This window comes from Notothenia coriiceps, unplaced genomic scaffold (genome assembly GCF_000735185.1).
Source record: "Notothenia coriiceps isolate Sejong01 unplaced genomic scaffold, NC01 NC01_scaffold00003545, whole genome shotgun sequence".
NCBI lineage: Eukaryota > Metazoa > Chordata > Actinopteri > Perciformes > Nototheniidae > Notothenia > Notothenia coriiceps.
Genome location: NW_011336246.1, coordinates 25,324 through 47,489, shown reverse-complemented (window position 1 = coordinate 47,489; position 22,166 = coordinate 25,324). Strand labels below are relative to the sequence as shown.

The 22,166-nt window shown below is 43.0% G+C and overlaps 3 protein-coding genes across 3 annotated transcripts; 1 reads left to right on the top strand and 2 right to left on the bottom strand.

Annotated features, from left to right (window-relative positions):
* Positions 1–1,929: 1,929 nt before the first annotated feature.
* Positions 1,930–8,088, bottom strand: gpr12 (G protein-coupled receptor 12). Its single transcript, XM_010766759.1, has 3 exons — positions 7,812–8,088; positions 7,159–7,448; positions 1,930–6,311 (listed from the first exon to the last, which is right to left on the bottom strand). The coding sequence occupies exon 3, from the start codon at positions 6,297–6,299 to the stop codon at positions 5,274–5,276; it is 1,026 nt and encodes a 341-aa protein (XP_010765061.1). The 5' UTR covers positions 6,300–6,311; positions 7,159–7,448; positions 7,812–8,088; the 3' UTR covers positions 1,930–5,273.
* Positions 8,089–8,184: 96 nt separating this feature from the next.
* usp12a (ubiquitin specific peptidase 12a) lies at positions 8,185–13,693 on the bottom strand. The gene is made up of 9 exons (XM_010766760.1): positions 13,570–13,693; positions 12,332–12,412; positions 12,025–12,238; positions 11,699–11,934; positions 11,372–11,448; positions 11,135–11,218; positions 10,833–11,030; positions 9,064–9,142; positions 8,185–8,980 (listed from the first exon to the last, which is right to left on the bottom strand). Exons 1-9 carry the CDS (start codon positions 13,615–13,617, stop codon positions 8,879–8,881), a joined length of 1,119 nt encoding a protein of 372 aa, XP_010765062.1. The 5' UTR covers positions 13,618–13,693; the 3' UTR covers positions 8,185–8,878.
* A 1,171-nt stretch (positions 13,694–14,864) lies between these two features.
* Positions 14,865–17,572, top strand: rpl21 (ribosomal protein L21). Its single transcript, XM_010766758.1, has 6 exons — positions 14,865–14,966; positions 15,691–15,769; positions 15,908–15,969; positions 16,212–16,324; positions 17,012–17,162; positions 17,450–17,572. The coding sequence occupies exons 2-6, from the start codon at positions 15,703–15,705 to the stop codon at positions 17,537–17,539; spliced, it is 483 nt and encodes a 160-aa protein (XP_010765060.1). The 5' UTR covers positions 14,865–14,966; positions 15,691–15,702; the 3' UTR covers positions 17,540–17,572.
* The last annotated feature ends 4,594 nt before the right edge of the window (positions 17,573–22,166 follow it).

Below are 22,166 nucleotides of genomic sequence, written 5' to 3'. Positions count from 1 at the left end.
CATGCCCATGATGGCCGGTGGCCCTTCTCCTCCTCCCCTCTCTAGGTGGATTCCAGGTGGTCAACTCCCCCCCCTGGTCCTCCTCCTCTCCCCAGTCAGCCTGTTCCTCCCACTTCTCCACCCACAAGTGTCCCTCCTCTGCCTGGCTGCTGAGCAAGCGAAGCGGGTCCCGAGCGCCCGCAGCCGACCGTGAGCCTCGCCGCTATGACTACGGGTAACAGAGTGAAGTGTGCAGCGAGTGTGTTTGGGTTTGTGGGAAGCAACGTAATTGGATTTACAACCGCAGGGCTGTAGTCAGTGTTCATTACTACACATGTATCGACAGGTTTCCACCCCTCGTTACAACCCCTGTAAGCCACAACCGTTGAGGTACACATACTAAGTTAAAATACTGCAAAAAAGATGTCTCATGTCAAGGCCTTTATTTGATCAACACTAGGGAACAGCTTTGAAATGTAGCGTCTCTACTTACCTAAAACCTATCCCTTACTATATCGAGATAATCATTTATTTTACAGACCAAACAGGCACAGTTACCAACTTGTATTTAACAAAATAGCATTGTTGACTCGCAACTGATCTACAAAAAAAAGCAGAAATTAATCCTGTGATAATTGGAAAACACCTTTAATAATGATGCCCCTATTTCGTCCTCCTCTGATGTCCACATGTATTGTAAGCGTGCCAGTCTTAAACCATCCCATAATCTATCCCGCAGGCTCCAGCTGAAGAAGGTGGCAGGAGCAGCAGGAGAGCAGGCAAGAGGGGAGCCGGTCGGGAACACGCACGTGGCCATACATCCCTGTCCGCGCGCATCGCTGTGAGGATAACTCCCCGACTCCGAGGACGACTCCGAGTTGGAGAGAACGATTGGTCGGATTAACATACACACACACCCAATGTGGGATAACCACTAATAAGCACCACACACCAACCACACACACACACACACACACACACCACACACACACACACACACACACACACACACACACATGAAAGAATGCCCCACTGTACCCACACACACGGGTTATACCACTAACACATGAACACACACACACATCACATGCTGAGGTTGATATACCAGCTGAATGGTCCAAAACTGGAAAATGTAGCGGGTGTGGTTCTCCACTGTAAAAGACACTAATGACATACCGTAATACTCTTTGAAACATTAACATGTAGTCCTGTAATGTCAAAGCTTTTGTGAATTACAACCCAGTGGATTGTTTCTCTACCTGTTATAACATATATACGACACCCTGTGAAGGTGCTTATTATTACATGTATACGTCCGGAGCTTGAGGGTGTTAGAAGATTAGCAGCTTTTCCGCTCGAGGATAACCAATGTACTTACTGTCTTTTTTAAAAATGGTGTTTTTACTGAAACACGTTGCTGAGAATCCCCTGGCAAGTTATATACATTAACTGGAAAGTAAACGAAAGAGGGATATGGAATTAGTCCTTATTGAATACGCATTATAATCCATGATTGAGCAATCGAATCACTGCTGTGTGGGGGGAGGGGGGAGGGGGAGGAGGGAGGATCTGGGGGGGGGGGGGTGTGCATATGCTAGTGCGAGCTCTGTAACCTTTGACCCGGAGAAAAATAAAAGAAAAGCATGACGTGACGGATTCATGACCGGCTCCGCTACCATGGTTATTTGTCTGTTTCTCGTAATGCAGGTACCTGGCTTTTAAGACAATCAGTTTTCATGGTAACAGTACACGCTCAGACGGGTGTATTGCCAAGAGAAACGGGCGAGGATGAACAAACGACACGAGGAGTTTTTCATGCAGGAGCACACTTGTTGCTGGGTTTTTTAATACAAAAAGTGGAACTCTAAACCAGAAGCAATAATAAAAAGTACACACTATAACACTTTTGAAAATACACACCACGTTCACACACATTTCTTTTCTTTCTCACTTTTGGTTAACAAATAAATCTCAGTCTTTTAAGGTTAGTGCATGTTGACTTATCCGTGGTTTCCATTTTGCAGGATTTGTTGTGCATTTTCATCCACAAAATAAAGTGCATTCACATTGATAACTACGCATACATCTAGACAAGATGCTGTTACCTCAACCCCACCCCCCCCACACAAACACCCACACCCCCCCAAACACACACATTCACAGGCCCTTTAGTGTATTTAGCTCTAGATTGGTAACTATTTCATTTAACAAGTCATTGGCTGCACATTTTCTCAAAAAGCACAGTGTATTATTACACTGTGAAGCATTTAGATTAACAGGTGTGTGTATACAGAAGTATTACATCCAACATCTGCTATTCTTGGATACAAAGCCCTTGTTCACACCTGCTCAATCATCATGAACAATACTGTCTGCTGCACAAGAAGGAAAAACATTCACCAATCTTCCTCAAACATCCCCGTCTGTGTAGCCAATTAAAAACCTTTAATCCAGCCTTTACAAACTGGTGCATATTGAAGCCGAACAGAAGAGTTTCTACATCAACAGCGGAGAAAATTCATTCAAAAAAAACGGTGCAACCAGACTTGGGTAGCACCATGCACGGTGGTATAAAGCCCCGCCTCCTCCTCAGCATGCCGTATTTACAGAAACAAAAGAGTGAAGAGGAGGTGGGGGGGGGAATCAAATAAACGATTCATTACTACATTCAGAAAAAAAGGCTTTACAGCGCCGTTACATCGTACAGAATCTGAAAGAATCCAGGCCAGACTAAAGTGGAAAAAAATATAACTTTTCAATGAATATAACAAAATATAGAATTTTCTCCAAAAGGTAAAAGATGGTTTGTGACGCCTGACCCGGTGGTGCTCATCGAAAATAAAGCAACCGTATTCAGTCTGACACAAGTCCACGTTCCGATGCTCAGATATGCCATTCCTCTCCTATACTTGAGGCCAAAAGATGAGAATGTTGAGCTCTTCAAATGCCTCTTCGCAAGGAATGAAAGAAGAAGCATTATCTTTGTATCTGGAAGCGACCATTTTAGCTCATAGAATCATTCAGAGGTCACTTCTTAGAGGACGCCTCAATCAGATTGATTAAAAGTAGAGTATAAGTGATTTAGAGACAGGAAACTCAGCAGGAGTAGGACATTGAGAGTCCCTTTCACCTTGGCTTGAAGTGCCGGAGCGTCCTAGTCCTATCCCCCTTTCAAAAAAAAGCTCTGCAAACACGTAACGAGGCCACTTCTCTCAGGATTGACAGGAAGACTTGGCAGCATTTTCCTCAAAGGTCAAAGGGTCAACAGGAAGTCATATACCTCCGTAACCCCCCGCACAAGGAGACAGAACATGGTCTGCTGAGCTGCTGGAACAGACACACATGCACACACCCATGCAACTCATACAGTATGCACGACACACCATCACACACCGACACTTGAGGTTACAGGACAGTTCGTATGCTCACAGAAAAGCAGAGGCAACAAAACGATATCTCATCCCGGCACGATTAAAAAAAGCCAGATTTTGTCTCGAGACAAAATCATGTCAGAGGACTGAGGCAGTGACAAATGAGTCGTTTGATCTCGCCCCGGAGTGATTATACCACCACCTTTTTGAAGATGTATCACTGAAGCATCATTCGGAGCCCATTCACTACACAGCCCTACCCGAGCAGCCATTATGGTGCTTCACATTGAAGAAGAAGTCATGGAGCGACGTGATGTTATTGCTGTCTGAGTATTGCTTCACATCTACAAAAAATAATAACTACCTTTCATTGGCTAGTTATTGCTGACAAGATATGAAGAGATGGAGGTGTTAGCATGTTGTCGGGTTTGCAAACTCATTTTCAAGACCCAAAAAAGAATGACTCAGAGCAGCTGGTAGGTGTTGTGATCTTTGCCTCACACTTAGCAGGACTCTAATGATGACTCTGAAGCCTGTTCCCGCACCATACAGCGAAGATATCTCTAGGAATCCACATTTTCAAAACTCTCATGACCCTCTAGTGATGATTGTAGCTCATTCAATGGTATACATGTGAGGTACATTGTGTACATAAGCACAATTAGGAGTTATTAGTGTCGTGAGGACATCTGGGTACACTGACACATGGCTGGCATGTGACCTCAGGAGGACTAAAAGGGCATGTTTGCTTGTTACATGCTAATTACACAGCATGCACATCAGATATGTGGTTTGTGTTGAGCTCTTAAGGAGCCAAAAATATCAAATAAAAGAAACATTTCAACACCAAAATCACCATTTTGCTAGTTTAGCTCCAGGTTTGTAGTCATGTGATCATGTTAATTTAATATCTATAGGGATAACACATTTGAGATGTGTGTTATCCTTTTCAAAATGACCTTTCAATTCAAATTTTTGTCAACTTTTCTCAATTGTATAATACAAAAAGTATATAGCATTCTCCAGACAATCAAAAAGTCTTAAGCATCTCCATTTAAAAGGTGAAAAAGGGGATTGAAGGTGGTTACATAATCCAATAGGCTTATACTCGGTTAGCTGCCTCCGTTAATTAGTACAAAAGAATGGAGGGAGGGTTAATGGTCAGATCTCCTGTGGCTTTGTCTGATGGACTAAAACACATTCATGCACAATCGGGAGAGAACAGAAGACTGTGGAGAAGAGAGGAGGGGAAACGGCTTTGTTTCTTCCTCGGCGTCTGTGGAGGACGCGGGGAGCGGAAGGATCACAGAGTGCCGGATTTATTTTTAGCTCTCCGCGGCTCTTTAGCTTTCGATGCACGTCCAGAGTGCAGCAGCAGAGAGACGGGATCCAGACGGCCTATATGTGGAAATGCCTGCGTGAGAATACTCTCTTCCCTTACCTCACCCCTGCGCACTTAATAAATCCACCGTGCGTTTTCACCATGGTTTTTACGCACAGTGGAGCAGACTAACAATCCCTCCTCTATTTAAGGAAAACAAACAAACCAAAGCTCCAGCGCTGGTCGCTATGTGCACTTTTTATATAAGGCTGCTGCCTGTAAAACATGTGATGATCTCAGCACTCTCTGCAGAACAGAGGAAGGGCGTGGTTGGAAAGGGGGGGGCGGGATGCTGCCCGCTCAGTGGCCGCCTGTACTGGGGAAGACAGTGAGACACCTTGCCCTATAAAGAATAATCCATCCAGGTGGGCTTCGGATAACTAACAAAACTGCCAGGAGCATCTCCACCAAGAGCTGAAGCCAGGCCCTCTGCTGCCTCCCCCCGGCCTCCCCCCACTGCTGCTCCCTTTGACACCAGACACATCCAGCGAGGAGCAGAGCTGACTCAGGGCGCCGCTCTCTTCCCACCAGGGTCTGTGGGGTCAGACGGCACTGGGGGTCCGAGCACGCTGGGCCACGCTGGCAGGCACACAGCCACAGCACACCAGCCACAGCGCCTTCTGGATCTCCTGGTTCCTGAAGGCGTAGATGACCGGGTTGATGACGGAGTTGTAGGTGGCAGGCACCAGCGTGGCGTAGGTGTACAGTGGGGGGTAGGTGTAGTCGGCAATAAGAGAGTAGACAGTGAAAGGCATCCAGCAGGCGGCGAAGGTACCCAGGATGATGGCCAGCGTGGAGACGCCCTTCCTCGTTGTGACGTAGTGAGGCGAGGCGGCCAGGAAGTGGTGCTGCAGGGCGATCTGGTGAGCGTGCCGCATCACTATCTTGCAAATCTGGACGTAGAGCTGCAGCATGAGGCCGAAGAGCAGCAGGAAGGAGACGGACAGCACGGCGATGTTGTTCTTGGTGAGGGGCCGCACCACGCTGCATGTGGCCTCCTCCTCCAGGCAGTTGACCCCTGTGACCGGCAGCAGGCCCAGACACAGGGAGAGCCCCCACAGCAGCACCAGCATGGTGTAGGTGAAGGCCGCGGTGCGCTCAGAGTTGTAGGTGAGGGCGTAGTACAGCGACAGGTAGCGGTCGATAGTGATGGCCAGCAGGCTGAAGACAGAGGCGGAGAAGGAGGCCACCACCAGGCCCACCGTCAGCAACTGGGCCGATTCAGATTGGAGCAAGTAGGCACAGGTGAAGTGGAGCACCAGGCCCAGGCCGGCCAGCAGGTCCGCCAGCGCCAGGCTGCCGATCAGCAGGAACATGGGGGCTCTGAGCGCCGGGTTCTGCCAGATCACCATCACCACCAGAGCATTCTCACAGGCGATCAGCGTCCCCGAGGTGCACAGCACGATGTCCCAGGGGTTCACCAGCAGGGGCAGCTGGCTGGGAGCGAGGGAATCTGCTGGAAACGTCCCCAGACTGGTGCTGTTGTCCATCAGTGCTCCGCCTCCACTGGCCCAGGCTGTGGGGTCAGGGGTCAGCCAGCTTGGGGTGACTGCTGGCTCTTCACTCATTGTGCCCCCCGTCTGAAATCGACACGAACAAACACACTATGATATCTGAGTGGAAAGCACAACCCCAATAGGGACAAGGAGCACCATAAATAAGTAATAGTGTCTATTCTTGGGTCATCTTTTTAGCTCTACTAATTCTGAAGGCATAACAGAGGGCACTTAACCCCCCCCCCGTTTTATGACACCACAGTTACTGATTTTTCTTACTTAACCTTCGAAGGTTATATATGTGGTACAGGTATGCATGCCATTATGCAGAAGATATAACAGACTTTCATCCACACCAAAACTAATGTCTCTATTTAAACAATAAAACCCAACAGAAATAGAAATGTACATTTATATTATTCATAAGGTACAGTTAAAAAAACTAATACCATGTGTTGCACTGTACCAGATTATATGTTAAACTCATTCTCATCTGTAGTCCATTGTCAATTTAAGATCCAGACAGGTCGTGTATTTTCCTCCGGGAATTAAACACACCGCCTTTTTATTCTAACAGAGGCCTAAAGGCGACACCACAGGTGAATGGCATAATTGAAGAGCATAATTGAAAACCACAGCAGGCTTTGCAGCAGATTTCAGGCCACATTCCCATAAAATACATCCATAAACCTCAACCGGAACCGGTACGAATTCACGCCGCTGTGAGACGCATGTTATGCCGCTTTCCATAACAGAAGACACCGCACCCGTCTTGAAATAAAACCACCACAGCCATACATGCATCTCAAACTGGTGGCCATATGGTGCTGCTGCTTTACCCTCTGTGCACCCTGCATGAGAGGAACACGTCAGCAGGAGGGAAAAACATGCATGTCGAGGATGCGCAATAATAATTTCTGCAGAAACCCACCTTGACTGTGAGACTTCCCGTCTAGATGGAAGAACGACAGCCCTGTGAGTCCATGTTATTGCGCGGGATGGTGGGACGGAGCCCGGGGAGGGGGATGCTGCTCCTCGGTGCCTCAGAGCGGGGAGGATGGAAGAAGAAGAAGAAGAAGAAGGAGAAGAGCTCCGAGCATCGCCGTGTACTGCGGCTGTGCAGCGGCGGAAGGAAGGAGGAGGAGGAGTCCCACACCGGCGAGACCCCGAGACACCGGCTGAACCCCGGCGAAGAGCTCAAGGACAGGTGTGTCCATGGCTCTATATTCCACAGGATATATTTTTGTTTTATTAAAAAATTACTGTGCACAATCGTTTATGTATATCTCACTATGCTTATACATACACATTTATTAATATTATCTTTGTAATATAGGGCTTTTCAAGAAATTCAAAGACACTTTACTGATAACAAAAATCATAAAAACATGATTTAGCACTTAAAATATATGTCTTGTCCCTTTAGTAGATTGGTATATTAATCTAACTCTAATTTATTCGGTATATTTTAGTGTGTAGAATAGATACTCTTCTGAATATACATCTTATCTCATGTGTATCAGTTATTGTGCTTTCTCTTAATGTAGCAACGTGTCTCAGCCAGTAAGTCTAACACCAGCTCACCTGATTTTAATCTTTCTGACTCATATTTCAGAGGCTGCAGCTCCTGTTATTCCTGTCCTCTCTGTGCTATTAACAGCCTCCCTGATGTGTCTCCCCCCTCCCCCCCCCGTCCTCCATCTTCTCCGCTTCATCCCTCCATCCTTGCGGCGCTGCCTCCTCTCCTGATGTTCGTGCATGTGACCGCAGTATAGCAGTATGACCGAGTACTAATCAGGCGGTTTTTTCCAAAGCACCTGCCGTTTGTGTCTGAATGGATTAAAAATAGCTCCTGTTGCAGTGCGAGGCCAGGTATCACCACTGAGAGGCGATGTAGAGTTCCTATGAGTCATCAATGCACCTGTAGGCTGAGAAAAGAGAGCACACACCCTGCTTGAATCTTACTGGCTTTATTTATTTTTCTTTAAAACAGAAAATGATCGCTTTACAACAGGCCTTTTCAAGCAAACCCTCACATTAAACTCGCCAACACCTACAAAACGGTATCAAAAGTGCACCATAGTGTTAATACATATTTTCAAGGTCTAACAATTTCCAATAATATTTTCTTCTTGTAATATTTATACAAATACCATTCTGTACACTGTAGAAATACACAACCCGGCACGCCCCATGAGTGGGACGCTCACCCCCCCACCCATCCTCTTTTACATGCATCATCAAAAGCCACACTCAGTAAATCCCAGTGCAGAATAACAGGGGGGGGGGGTGCAGGCCGGTGTTACATCATATGAATTATTAAGTACCCCACACCCAAGAAAAACCTAATACGCGTACGACCGACCGATATCTGTACAACCCTCATTCAGCGTCTTTTTTTCAAAACAATCTTGACACAGTTTTCATTCATTATCGTCTCGTTGAGCCGGCAGCAGCGTCCAATAAAAGGGGGAGGAAGGGGGGGGTATGGAGGCAAGAAGCAAGGGGGAGACTTCCACTGTTTAGCTGCAGCGTGTAAAAGCACGAGTATGAAACACAGCTGAGCTGGTGTGAGACCACGCGGGCGGCTGTGGTGCGTTTAGGGTCCGCTGCGAGCCATGAAGAGGGTCTTCCTCTGGTCTCTGTGGCGGTTAGTCTCTGGACTGGTAGAAGAGGATGTAGCCTGACTCGGAGTTCTTGGAGATTTCAGAAGTGAGACCGTAGAATTCCTCTATGGCCTGGGCATCGATTTTCTACAACAGAATGACCACATACAGCAGGGTTAGAAACAGGAACGTACTTACAAATAAAACGTAAATACAAGGAACTCACTCACCTCCACAATATCGTCATCAAACAGCAACCAGAAGTCATGACTTTTCACAATGGCAATGTAGTGACCCCTGTTTGGACCACTGAAAAGGAAGAGATCAGTGTATTAGAGTATGCTTTATCCTCCATGATCATATCACCCAGACTTTATAAAGGACCACCCACTCAGGTGTTTCCACTCCTTTTGCCCAGCAGACTCCTGTGGGGGTGTAAACGCTCTCACCATCCCATTAGGTGGAAACACCTGCGTGGGTGTACCCGGCTTTTAGAGAAACACAAAAATGTGCAGCTGCAAACAAAAATATTTTAAAAAGCTGACAGTGAAAGATCACAATCTGTGTGAATACTGGTCTGATATAATAAAGCCTGTTTCAGGATACATACAGTAGTATTATTATACCGTGTCGTGCCCCAGGCCAAAAATGGCAAACATAATTAATTTAAATGAGTTGAAGAAGTATTCAATTTAGTATTCAAGCCCTATCGTGCCTAATGATACTTTAAAAGCACATGTGTCAAACTCAAGGCCCGGGGGCCAAATCAGGCCCTTGGTGGATTTAATTTCGGCCCGCAGGATAATTTTTAATTACTATTAGATCTGGCCCGCCGGTATATTGCACGCACACCTTCACTCCATCCTGAGGGTCTCCTCAGCTCAGAGCCTGAGCCCAAACATTGATGACCTTGCACCCATGATGAGATGCCAAGTATCTGAACTAGCCTCACAGAGCAGCACACTGAGTTTAATGGATGTTTCCTTCTGCACTTTCTCTCTCACGACAACAGGGCATGTTTGGTTTCTCTTTGAGGGAAATAGTTTTGTTGAAGCTGTTGTTGGCCTGTGGGAAAATGTAATCATAAGAAATGACTCTGGAAAAGCTGCAGATAGAGCCATAAGAAATGAATGAACTGATTATTTAATGTTTAATGTTGTTTTTATAGGCAATAATTTAAGCTTTGTTAAGCTTTGTTAGTTCCAGGTTTAATATGTGCAATAAGTTCATTTCAATAAGTTCTGCAATAAACATTGAACCAGTCCGGCCCTCGACTAGTACCCATTTTTTTATTTTGGTCCACTGTGTATTTGAGTTTGACCCCCCTGCTTTAAAGCATCTCCATTTAATCAGATGCATTAATCCAGAATCTGTAGGCAAAGATACAAAGTGTTAATAAAGTCCACGTTTTCTTGGCTGATCACGTTTGGTTACAAATAGCTGAACAGCCCGTGTGGAGGGCAAACGAGGCATCGCATCTCCTGTTGCTTATTGGATTGTAAACAACGACCAGCAAACAGAAAAGGCAGTCCTGACGCAGTTTTGAAATCACAGGAATATTCACTTTCCCCTTAGAGGCTAACGTCGACAGCCAAATGGATCCAAGTGTGCTGAAATCCCAGATGATATTTGGCCTAAAATCATGACATCAATTTCATGATACGTTTCCAAAATAACCCGCTGAGGGAGCTCAACTGGGAGTAGATCGCAGAGGGAGAAGACAGAGTAGGACTCCAGTCTTCATTTCTCAACTCTATGTAAGTCTAATATCTTTTCTTTACTAAGGGGCTCGAGTCTTTTATGCTGTGACATGCAGAGAAACACCTTGTACAAACAGTGCTTGTTCTCGTATAGATGTGATTTACTGTTTTTCTCGTGCCAATGGGTTTAAATGCATTTTATAAATAGAAAATGTATGCATTTGCCTGTCTCTACAGTTGCTGTGGAGACTGCTTTAAAAAAAAGGTGTTGTATTCTGGCTGTGCGATCACCTACACACCTCCCACAATGCACCACAACGGCCACCAGGTCGTACAGCCTCTCGGGATTGGTGGCGTCCCCGGAGGTGTTGAAGAGGCGGAGCTCCAGGGGGAAGACGACGCGATAGGACAGCTTGGTGTAGCGCTGCAGCTGCTCCATGTACTTGAAGCGCTTCAGGTGCAGAGCCAGGATCATCGGCAGCTTCTTCACACGCATCCTACGCCACACATGTCACAGGGTAAGGCACGACATCAGAGTTTCCAACCACACACAGAAATGCATTAATATACATTAAAAACATGTACAAATAAGTGTACTGACCGCTTGTGTGCCTCCTGCTTGCTTCGACATTCTTCACAGTAGTATTTGTACTCACTGCACAGTGTCTCTGTGTTACTGAAGCCTCTGAGGAGTCACAAAGAAAGAATACGTCACAATCTGAAGTCATACCAATAGTCCAAACGCAAAGAAAAACTATTTATTATCATTTTAGACAAAGAAAACTTATTATAATAGTTGCTGACTCATTTTAAGTTACAGTACATGCTGTTTATTTACCTGAGGCAGTGTGTGATAGAGGTATTCTGTTCTACATCCACAGAAAGGTCCAGAAAGTCCTCATCTTTGCTGCTTATCTGTAACGAGAAGAGGGTGTCAAAAACAAGCAACTTCCATTGAAAAAACTAACCAGTAATGTATTAACCTTAAACATTGTTGTGCAGAAACTAAAGCACAAACAGAGCTTCTCTAGGGTTTCTTTGATAATCCCTGAAATCTGCAGCAGGTGTGTTTGAGTAAGACATGTTCAAACAAGACTCTGGTGACACAGATGTTTTGTGAAAGCCACTTACACTTTCCCAGGGAAACAGAAGCGAGGCGTCTTACCGTTTCACAGGTGAGGCAGCGCGTCTCGTTGGTCAGAGTGCCTTGGAAGATCTCGTGGACCCAGGTTGGAGCGGGCGTGGCATTGCTGTTGTTGTTCTGGGAGTCCAATGTGCCGTTGGCAAGGCGGCCATTGGTCTTGTCCTGCTTCCTCTCCTCCTGCAGCAGATCTGCGATGGTGTTCAGCAGGTAGTTCAGGAACTCGTGGGCATCCTGCTGCATGTAGTTGTCAAACAACTCTGCGGATTAAAGTCCAAAGAGACGTTAGGGAACAATTCAGCTTTTACACATGTTAAGTGGGTACTTCAGGGTCTTCTGTACCATCTTACCATTCTCTTTGCGAAGCCGTGTGATGAACTTCTTGGGTGGGATGACGCCCACTTTCCTCTTCTGGTTGGCGATGCTGTGGAACAGGTCGGCCAGGCAGGTGAGCAGGTTCTCTTTACGTCGAGGCTGACTGCGGTACGCTAAGATCTTCTCCCGAAACGGCCGGCAGAAGTAGAGAGCCTGCAGCACCGAGTTGCAGTAGCAGGTGTTTCCAAACTAGAAATCACAACATGCAAAGCAGTCAGATCACGTGTGACAAACATACAGGTAGCGATAAATGAATAAAAACACTTTGCACTATCTACTTACATTGACCAGGCCAAAGTAGTGCTCATTGACCGGAAACTGCTCAGATCCAATCTCTTTCTCCAGAGCAGAGGCATTGGCGCCCTAAAAATACACAGGGCAAACGTTTGTTATCGTAAAACAATATATATTTTAGGTTGAGCTACAAAAACATACCAACGCACCCACTGGAGCAGTAAGTAATTGACAAAGTAAAAGGAAGCAACTTGGCCGTTTTTAAGGTAGTTTGTTACAGGGATAGAAAATGAAACTAAATCAGTGCTTTAAGCATTTTCACTTCCCCTTCAAATCTGCTATCTTAGCTAAAAACAGACGAGTGCAACATTGAAGTGATGAACACATTAATGCACTAATAATGTTAATACTATAATTCAAAATATATGGTGCTTGAATGGGCTATTCTCATGGCTATTCTGCATAACAAGTACTCAGTATATTTTGATGCCGATTGTAACAGAGTACTCCTGGTAGTACTAAAAGTACACAATCTGAGTACACCTCTTCTGCACTCTTCTAAAAAAAGGTTTTGAATGCAAAAATCCAGCTGAAATAACAGAATGACATCTGTCAAAATAAAATAGACGTCGATGTTTATTGACCTTAGCAGAGGACCCGGGGTTTGTTTGTGTGTAAACGCATTCCCCCTCAATGATTTATGAAGGGTTAACAGAGTCTCTGGACAGCAACAAACTGCAGAGTGGACATGGAGCTGCGCAGATAAACCATGTCGTCATAGCCTGCGTACATAATATCTGGTAGTAAAGGCCAACATGTAAATGTAGCCTATTTTCCCACTGTTTTGCTCCACAAACTGCAGATGAATCGCCTTCCGGTGTGAAGTGAATAATTATCCAGCTGTTTCCCAGTTGTTGGCAGGATGTAAGATTGGTGTAGCTTTATCGCTTCGCGTTAGCCACTTAGCTTCTGTGAACCTCAGCTGCAGCAGGTGCAATGTCACTGCTCTCAAAGAGGCTGTGATACATATTAAACCAAACAAGTAGTCAAGGTATGCGTTTATTAACAGTAAAGAGTCCCAATCTGACGTCCCTGATATAAGCTAATAGAGATCAGATCCGAGAATGGCTGCTCGCCTTTAGCTATGAAATCTGCTTGGCTAGCACCGAATGATCTGCTCTTATTTATAATCACACACGGTAAAAACGCCCATAAGAGTCCAAACATTGTTTCCGTATCATTCCGTAGACTTGATAATATCAGTGTAAAGGCTGTAGTGAACTCACCATGGTACAAAAAGTGGCAAATTTGGAGACTGTCATTAGGATTTCCATTCGGCTAGCGCCATCTTCAACCACCGCCGCGCGCTGACAAAACTAGGCTGGTTCCCCTCGTGCCCCCAGGAAGTGCGCTGGCCGTTGAAGCAGATTTGTGTAAATGACCGTAGTGGCCAAACGCTGGTACTACATCCACCGTGACGTCATTTTGGCCCCAATATATACTTCTTCCCTTTGACTTACATTAGTAAAGAGACGTCTGTAAATCAACGTCTACTGTTTTTTTAGATAAATAAACGACCCAGCACGAACACTTGTATAGCCCTTGTTTAAATCAGTAGGGTCTCAAAGTTCTAAAATGCGCTGAAAACTTGTATTTTTTTACTTTATTTAATTATCTACCTTTACATTTAAAGAAGTGTTTTATCCTGTGTTTTAATGTTTCCAGTATTTCATTATCTGAATTGGTTAAACTTCTTAATTGAATTAATGAATGCATTAAATCGGTATTTTAAGCACTGAGTGTTGAGTTTCCAGAAGCCTCCAGAGGATAAAGATGTGTTTAACTAAAATGTCATTTAAAAAGTAATTTAAGACAAAATACTTCCCTGCAATCCCTCCTTTCATTTGACTGAGCTGGGGTTTAAGGAAAACTCTAGTGCGCATGCGCTGTAAGCAAAAGGGCCCCGGATAATCCGGGTACTTTCTGAACCTACAGTCGCTCCATTTGGGGCTTCATGAATAGTAGCACTATTAAAAACATTATGAATGTAATGAAATTCATCATTCAGAATCAAAACTAATTCTGTACTCAACAAATATTTAGTCTGAAATATGAAACTTTTATTTAATATATTTTCTGTATTACTTTATATGTAAACAAAGTCCCAGTTCTCTTTACACATCCAGAGCATTCAATGCTAGTTGTTTTCCCCCTCTGCTTCTTCAGGATAATTAAGTGGATTAGCTTTATTAAGGACCACAAATGTCTTTTCTCACCTAATGAGAAAAGCTCAGTGGCATATTAAAAATCGTTAAAATAATGGCTAAAGTTACTATCATCAAGAGAAAATAAAGGATAGCCTTCTTGAAGTTTCGCGCATGCGCATCATGTGGCTTTGAATGGTGTTTGCACGGTTTGCACCAACGTACAAAGTATACAGAAAATCACAAAAATGTTATGGATCAGAACTGATTTAGGACCAATTATCGACAGGAAATTGAACTTAAGTTATTGTTGTAATTTGTGAAAGGCCGACTGACTGTTGTACTTGTTCCCTTCGTTAACGTCACATTATTTCTGTTCAGGCGTTAGTGTAGCCTGCCTTGACAGTATTTCACAAGGCGGAGTTTGGGGTCTTTCAGTCTCTCTTTTCGCCATACCCGCCATCTTGTAGAGACCGGGGGTAAGATCCTCTCCGTGTTAATTGTTATTTTCTACTTTATTTTCAAATCATTCCAACACAGTTACATCCATATATGCGTGTTAGCTCTTCTCTTAAATATCAGTGGAGTAACAGTGCGTCGAAAAGCGTAACACTTGTGATATTTAGCGTTGAATGTGAGAGGCACGAGCAGCGTGGCTCTCCATGCGGGCCTGGCAGACAGAGAAACGATAGCAGAAACAGTGTTTTTCCACTAAAACCCTGTTATCTCCGCTGTTAAATAACTTAAAGCGGATTTCTTTGGCATGCTTTACACTGCAGATAACGTTACAGTGCTGCCTAGTTGCTAATGCTGCCTCTACTTGGACATGTAGTCTGTTGCTAGCCTTATCGTTAGCATATCTTCTCAAACTCAGTCGTTACAATTGGCAGCAGTGCCACATTGTGATGGATCAAAAACACTATGTGCATGCTTAAGATTATAATGCACCACTTTTGATTTAATTCACTTCTTCCTTAGATGTCAAACTACTAACGATCTTATTTCTATTCTGTGTGCCAGCTGACTTGAGTGTGACTTGTCATTACAGTAGTTTCTCATGTGCCACATTGAGATTCAAATATAGTAGATTATATGATGGATAGATGTAATTGACGTTCCCTCTTTCTATATTTAATAATAGGTTTACATTACAGGTAAATGTTAAGGCTCTATAATGACTAACTGATGTCCATTTTCTCTCAGTAATCAGGCATCATGACGAACACCAGAGGAAAGAGGAGGGGGACGAGGTACATGTTCAGCAGACAGTTCCGCAAACATGGTGAGTACTTGTTGAATCAGAAGCTTTACCATGCTTTGGGTTCATTTCGCTTTCATTAATGTGATGTAGGAAAACATTGGGCTTTTGTAACAATTCTTTACACATTCAAAACAATAATTGCATGAATTTACTTCACAGGCCCAATTCCTCTGTCCACTTACATGCGCATCTACAAGAAAGGCGATATTGTTGATATCAAGGTAAGAGTCGGCATATGAGTTCACAAGTAACTTTTGTTTTTGGTGATCAGTAAGTTAAACAGAATTGAGTCACCAAACATGCATTCATGGTTTAACATAATGCGTAGTTATTGTGGGCCACACTACAAAAACACTACATTTTAATATTCCTAGTATTCTAATGTGAAGATCCTCGTCGATATTTCAAGTCAAAAATAGACTTGTTGCTTATTGTTAAAATGTTATGTTTTTAATTTCTTCAGGGCACAGGTACCATCCAGAAAGGAATGCCCCATAAGTGCTACCATGGCAAGACAGGCCGTGTGTACAACGTGACCCAACATGCTGTCGGCATCATTGTCAACAAGCAGGTCAAGTAAGTAGGAGGCGGCATTTTTATTTTGGAGTGTACACTAATGTGACTTTGAGCACACCAAAAGGACTTAAGTGTACATAGTTTGTGATTTGTTGATCTGTATCTCAGGTGTGAATCCAAGTAACAATGTTGGCATCATGCAGGGTGTCCGCGGGGTCTTAAAAAGTATTACATTTGACTTCAGGATTCCTGCATATGCCCTGTCATGACCCTCACAGGGGATTACATGCCTTATGTTTCTCTGTGGTCTCAAGCCACTTTTAGACAGATCAGTCTTTCACAGATCTCTAATTGGTGAAATGTTTGGAAGCATTTTCTTAACCATACCTCTTGGTTGAGGTTAGTTATTGACCTTGAGTACTTAGGATAGATCATCAGGCAGCAGGTTTACCACTTAGACACCTCCATCCTTCAGAACGTAATGGCTTCAATCTAATTGTGCTGTACATGTTTAGATTCCTTATCTCGAACTTAAGAGGGATGTGACCCCCATTTTCACTTTGCCACCTGGATTGTTCGTGTCCTTCAGTGGTCATTCAGATGGGGAAAAGTATTTTCATCCTTAAGCACCCCATCCAAACTCCTGTTTGACCTGGGTCTGTGTCGAGGAGACAGAAGAGAGGAATGCATTCATTGAAACATGTCGATTCCTTTTTTGCGTTATTAACTTTATGTTGTACTTTACAGGGGAAGGATCCTGGCCAAGAGGATCAACGTGCGTATTGAGCATGTGAAGCACTCAAAGAGCAGGGACAGCTTCCTGCAGCGCGTCAAAGCCAACGAGGCCAGGAAGATGGAGGCCAAGCAGAACGGCAGCTGGATCGAGCTGAAGAGACAGGTGAGACATTAAGCCCAATTCAGTGACATCTCGATTTCCCATCAAAGTGTCTTAAAAATACTCTTTAAGACGCAGTGATTTACGATCCACTGTAGTGTACATCAAACTGAAACCAGTTACAATTTAAAGCCTAATATTACATTTCTGGAATTATGAATGGAAAAAACAGAAATTGTGGGCTTTGACTGTATTTACAACCATTGTTGTTCATTTGTTGTCATATTTAATGCATTTTTAGTCTTTATCCTTATAAGTGCATCATCTGAAATGCCCTCTTGTCTCCACAGCCACAAGCTCCCCGTGAGGCTAAGTTCATCAGCACCAAGAAGAACGTGCCCCAGCTGCTGGAGCCCATCCCCTATGAGTTCATGGCATAAATGCTGATGAAAATAAAAACATTTGTACACACACTGGTGGTCATGTTGTCATCTGTTCACACTTGTATTTCTTTTTTTAAAGTGTCATGATGTGCTGATGATCCTCCTCCTTTGATTACTCAATGAAATCAAACACTCTTTAACATTTCACCGGCGATCTGAGTGACCAGCTCACGTGGCACAAGCATTTTACATTCAGTTCTCTAGTCTCACTATAGGCTCACCGATCATGAGCACCAACTAAAGCTTTAACGGTATTTATTTAACTTTCTTCATGCGTCTGTAAAGCCTTTTTATTACTGTATACGTCTTGAATAATCAGCTCTAGTGCATTTCTGCGATATGTGTCAATATCCTAATCCTCAAGGAAAAAAACAGCCTTTATTGGGTAACACACATTTATTTATTTTTGTGGCAGTTTTTCTCATAACAGACTTGTGTCAACAATACTTATATTCTGTAAGTATCAATTATTTGGTTATAAATGGGACTAGAGTTGCTTAAAATACGACATCAAATTGGAGATGCTCTTATTGATCCCAGTCTGGGGAAATTATTTAAATGATATTGTCATGCTCAATGCCTGGCACCTGATACACCTTATGTTTTGATAGACTTTGAATGAAGGTGATGTCTGCACAGTAAATTGCATCGATTAAAACAGTCGGATTCCCCAAGGTAGTGACTGTGATTGTACACTAGGGGGCAGTGTGCACCAGGACATGTTAAGCTTGGAATAATCATCATTGTCCTTCATTTAGTTGTTCCCGACCCGAACACCAAATCTAATATAAAAACAATATCTACAATATTTTACTGAATACTCGCTTAATGTTGATTTATAAAAACATTAAGGGAAGTCGGTGTCAATTTTAAAAAGTTGGATTCACATGTAACAATTAAGATAGCTGAATATGTACAGAATATGAAACCAATTTAGGCATGTCAAAGCAATTCATGTGCCATCATGGGCATTACATGCATTTGTTAACCTTCCTGTCGTTTTTAGTGAATTAGATTAAGATAATAGTTATAGTAGTTTTTCCTTTAAGGTGACATCGCTAAAATTATTTTATTGTTAAGTTGCCTATATCCATTTTATAGTATTTTCCTCTAGATAAAAATATAAAATCAATTAGTCATACCTGTGTGTGTTTATGAGCTGCCTGTCACGCTGTGTGTGTGTGTGTGTGTGTGTGTGTGGACCACTTGATGTGTGCTGTTTAATCAGTGGAGGCTGAATGGCTGGCTGGTTATGTGACAAATAGGTTATCTCATCGCACCTCAGTACTTTACCCAATATTGACACGAATTAGGACCAGTTTACAGAGATAGGGAGCAGCTGACAGCGTGAAGTGTGTGTGTGTGTGTGGTCAGGAGCGGGAAGGCCAACAGTGAATCAATTCTAGGATGATATTCCATTTCTCTGGATGCATCACTTGCATTTTCTTGGAGTATATAGTAAGTGAAATCATTTAACAAAAGAGGAAAGACTAAATGGATGATGTAATCTCCTCCTGGACAATGGTGTTGAGATAAACCTGCAGCGGTCGTCTTTCTTCACCTTCATAACCCTGCAGGCCTCAGGTCAGATAACTCATACACAACTCTTATCAGGACGGAGTAATAAGTATCCAACAACCTGAGGAGAACCAGGAAAACACAGATGGAAAAATAAAATGCAATCAATCAAAGAGCGGGTGGCAGCCAAAGCCCTTGGTATTGATCTGGATCTGGCTTGTGGTATTGAGATAAGGTGGAAAGTCCCTCTATATTTCTGTGTATTCCCATTTTTTTAGGTAGAAAACTGATCAAATGAGCGAAAATGTGGATTGCAAGTCTTTTCAGCGTTCTTCTTATACCATAATCCTGCCTTTACATCTACAGTAAGCCCTTTGTGTGTGTGTTTTCACAGATACACTGACTCATGGAGGTTACTGATTGAAGCAGGACAAAGTAAACAGAGAAGGAGAGGGAGAGAGAAAGCCGGCCAGAGGGAGGGAAGATGATGGTGGATAAAAGCCGTGGAGCACTATGAACTCTTTAATCACACACGTTTGACACACACAGATTGAGTCTGTCAGCTCAGCCAGCAGCCGTATCGACCTGCGGTGTTACACATTAACCACACACACACAAACAGATCATTGGATGTGGACACCACTGATGCAAGAGTGTGGAAATGTGGCACTTTATGAAATGATTTCCACTGATCTCACTTCATTTAAAGGATAGGTTCATCCAGATTTTCTTACAATAATCTGTAATGTTATCGAGTCAAATATCTATTTCAAGGCCAGTTTCAGTGCCTAGATTGTGTCTGAGATTTCTCTGAGGACATTAGGGATTACATTTGTGACATTCAAGCAGTTAAAAAAGCTTTTTGAATTTCCAGAAACATTTGGTTAATCGACATAATTCACAGACTTCAGCATTACCTTTATTTGGAGATATTTTCTATAAGTAATAGTCCTTCAGAAAATGGTTGGCAGTGTGTTATGTGGAACATGAATGGTAAAAGGGACTATAGGTTCGAAAGCTCATATTTAAATACTCAATTTCAAGAAAAGGCACCAGATCTATCACAACAAATATCAAAAGTAAAGGTATGCTGAATGGAAAGTGTTACAATAGTAAAGGGCTTTTGGAAATGTTTAAAGCCCTTATTATTCCTATTATTGTTTTTTTGTTGAGCTATTCTTGTGTTTTTTCTTATTTTATTAGCTCTTAGGTTTGTGCGCAAAGTTTTAATAAGTACCTTGTATGTAGTCAGTTTAAACATAGGGACTATTTAATTAAAAAGAAAGTCGAGTAAAAAGTACAATAGTTCCCCTGAAATTATGTTAAATATACGAATTGTTTAAAAAAAAACCTAAGGAGGTAAATTAGAAAATGTTACTTTATGATTTGGATGTACAAACCGTTTAAGATCTGTTCTCTTGGCCCCCTCCAAGGCCCCTATTTGTAGAAAAAAAGCCCTCAGTGGTCTAAAAACTCATATTTGTGATGAAATCGTGGGTGTGAACAGTGTGTGTGTGTGTGTGTGTGTGTGTGTGTGTGTGTGTTTGGGAAAGGCCTGGAGGTTGGACAAAGGCTCAAGGAGATCCCGCTACAGGCCAAACAGAGTGCATGCTGTATCTGTGATAGGTGGGGTGATAGAGTCTGGTTATCAGAGAGGGGGCAGGCATGGTCATATATGTGGATATTTGGCCAGCTGTATTGATCCTGGCCCTGAGGTGGGGGGACCGGATGAGGAGAGGCTGATAATGTTGTCAACTGACCCAGGCTGGCTTACCTGAAGCGTGGGAGGGCAGCGAGGTAACGCCCAACAGGCTCTCAATAGGCCTCATTCACAGGACTCAGTCAAAGGTTTCACATGAGAGCATGGCACGGGTTCAGAGGGTGATCTCCAATGTTTGGACAAGCAGATAGTGTTATTGGATTGTCAGTGTCTTTGTCTTTCTCCAACAGCACCTAAGAATGGCTCTAAAGCAAGTCTATGTAAAAAAAAATTGGTTTTATGAAAAGTGGAATTCGTAAACAGGCAGACATACCTTGCTCAATTCAATACACCCTGTCTGGTAGATGGATGTATTGTATACAAAAAATGTCTTAGCTAATTTAAACATTTTATAAAAGGGTTGAAATGGATTTAGCTCTCTTGCAGACAATGCTAACTATTTGATTTGTTGACAATGACATCTCTGTTGTGATATTCTTACAGAATGTTTTAGCATTTAGGCTAACCGTTAATGCCTTAAGAAGTTTAAAAGCTAAGTTTCTTATTAAATTAAATGACAGTTTCAGCATTCAGATTGACTTTAACTTTTAAAGGAAGAAATAAATAGTCTTCGACCTATATATGAATACAGTACATATACTACCAGTAGTTTATTAGCAGCTAAAGTTAGCTTATGTTAGTTAACCTTAGACATATGTTGCTCCATGAGTCAGTTACTGAGTCACTTAGCTGGTTTATGACTGTTCTTCTTGTGCTACTTATACAGCTTTTTAAGCATTTACTATTATTGTCAATTGCAGCTACAGTGGCTACTGTTTAGCTAAAGTTAGCATAGCTTTAATGTGACATTGTTTAGCATTTAGCTGAAATAGTGTCATAAAGTGACCAAAGAAACAAACTAATGTGTCTTACCATGTTCTTAAAGTAAGCTAACAGTAGCAAACATTAGCTACTGGTCATCAAACCTCACAAGTATCTTTAGTTGTGAAATATCGGTCTTTTTGTGAATGCTTAAAGGCTTAGAAAGGTTGATTTAGTTTCAGTTTTGTTGGTCTCAAAGGATCTCACTGAAGTCTACTTTCTGACAATAAATCACACCTATCAGAAAACAATATTGGAGGGTTGATAAGATTAAGATTAGAGCAGTAAATTCTTGGTGTGTGTGTGTGTGTGTGTGTGTGTGTGTGTGTGTGTGTGTGATTAATCGAGACAGACAGTCGCCTCTCTCCCTGCACAGCAGATCAGCAGATAGGGAAACACACTGAAGGAGCCAAGGTGACATTTTTAGAGCCTGAATCAATCAATGTGGAGGAAAGAGTCATGGACATTTATAACGTTTGAGTATCAATGGGATTACACTCAGGGGCCCAAATCTTCTTATCATAT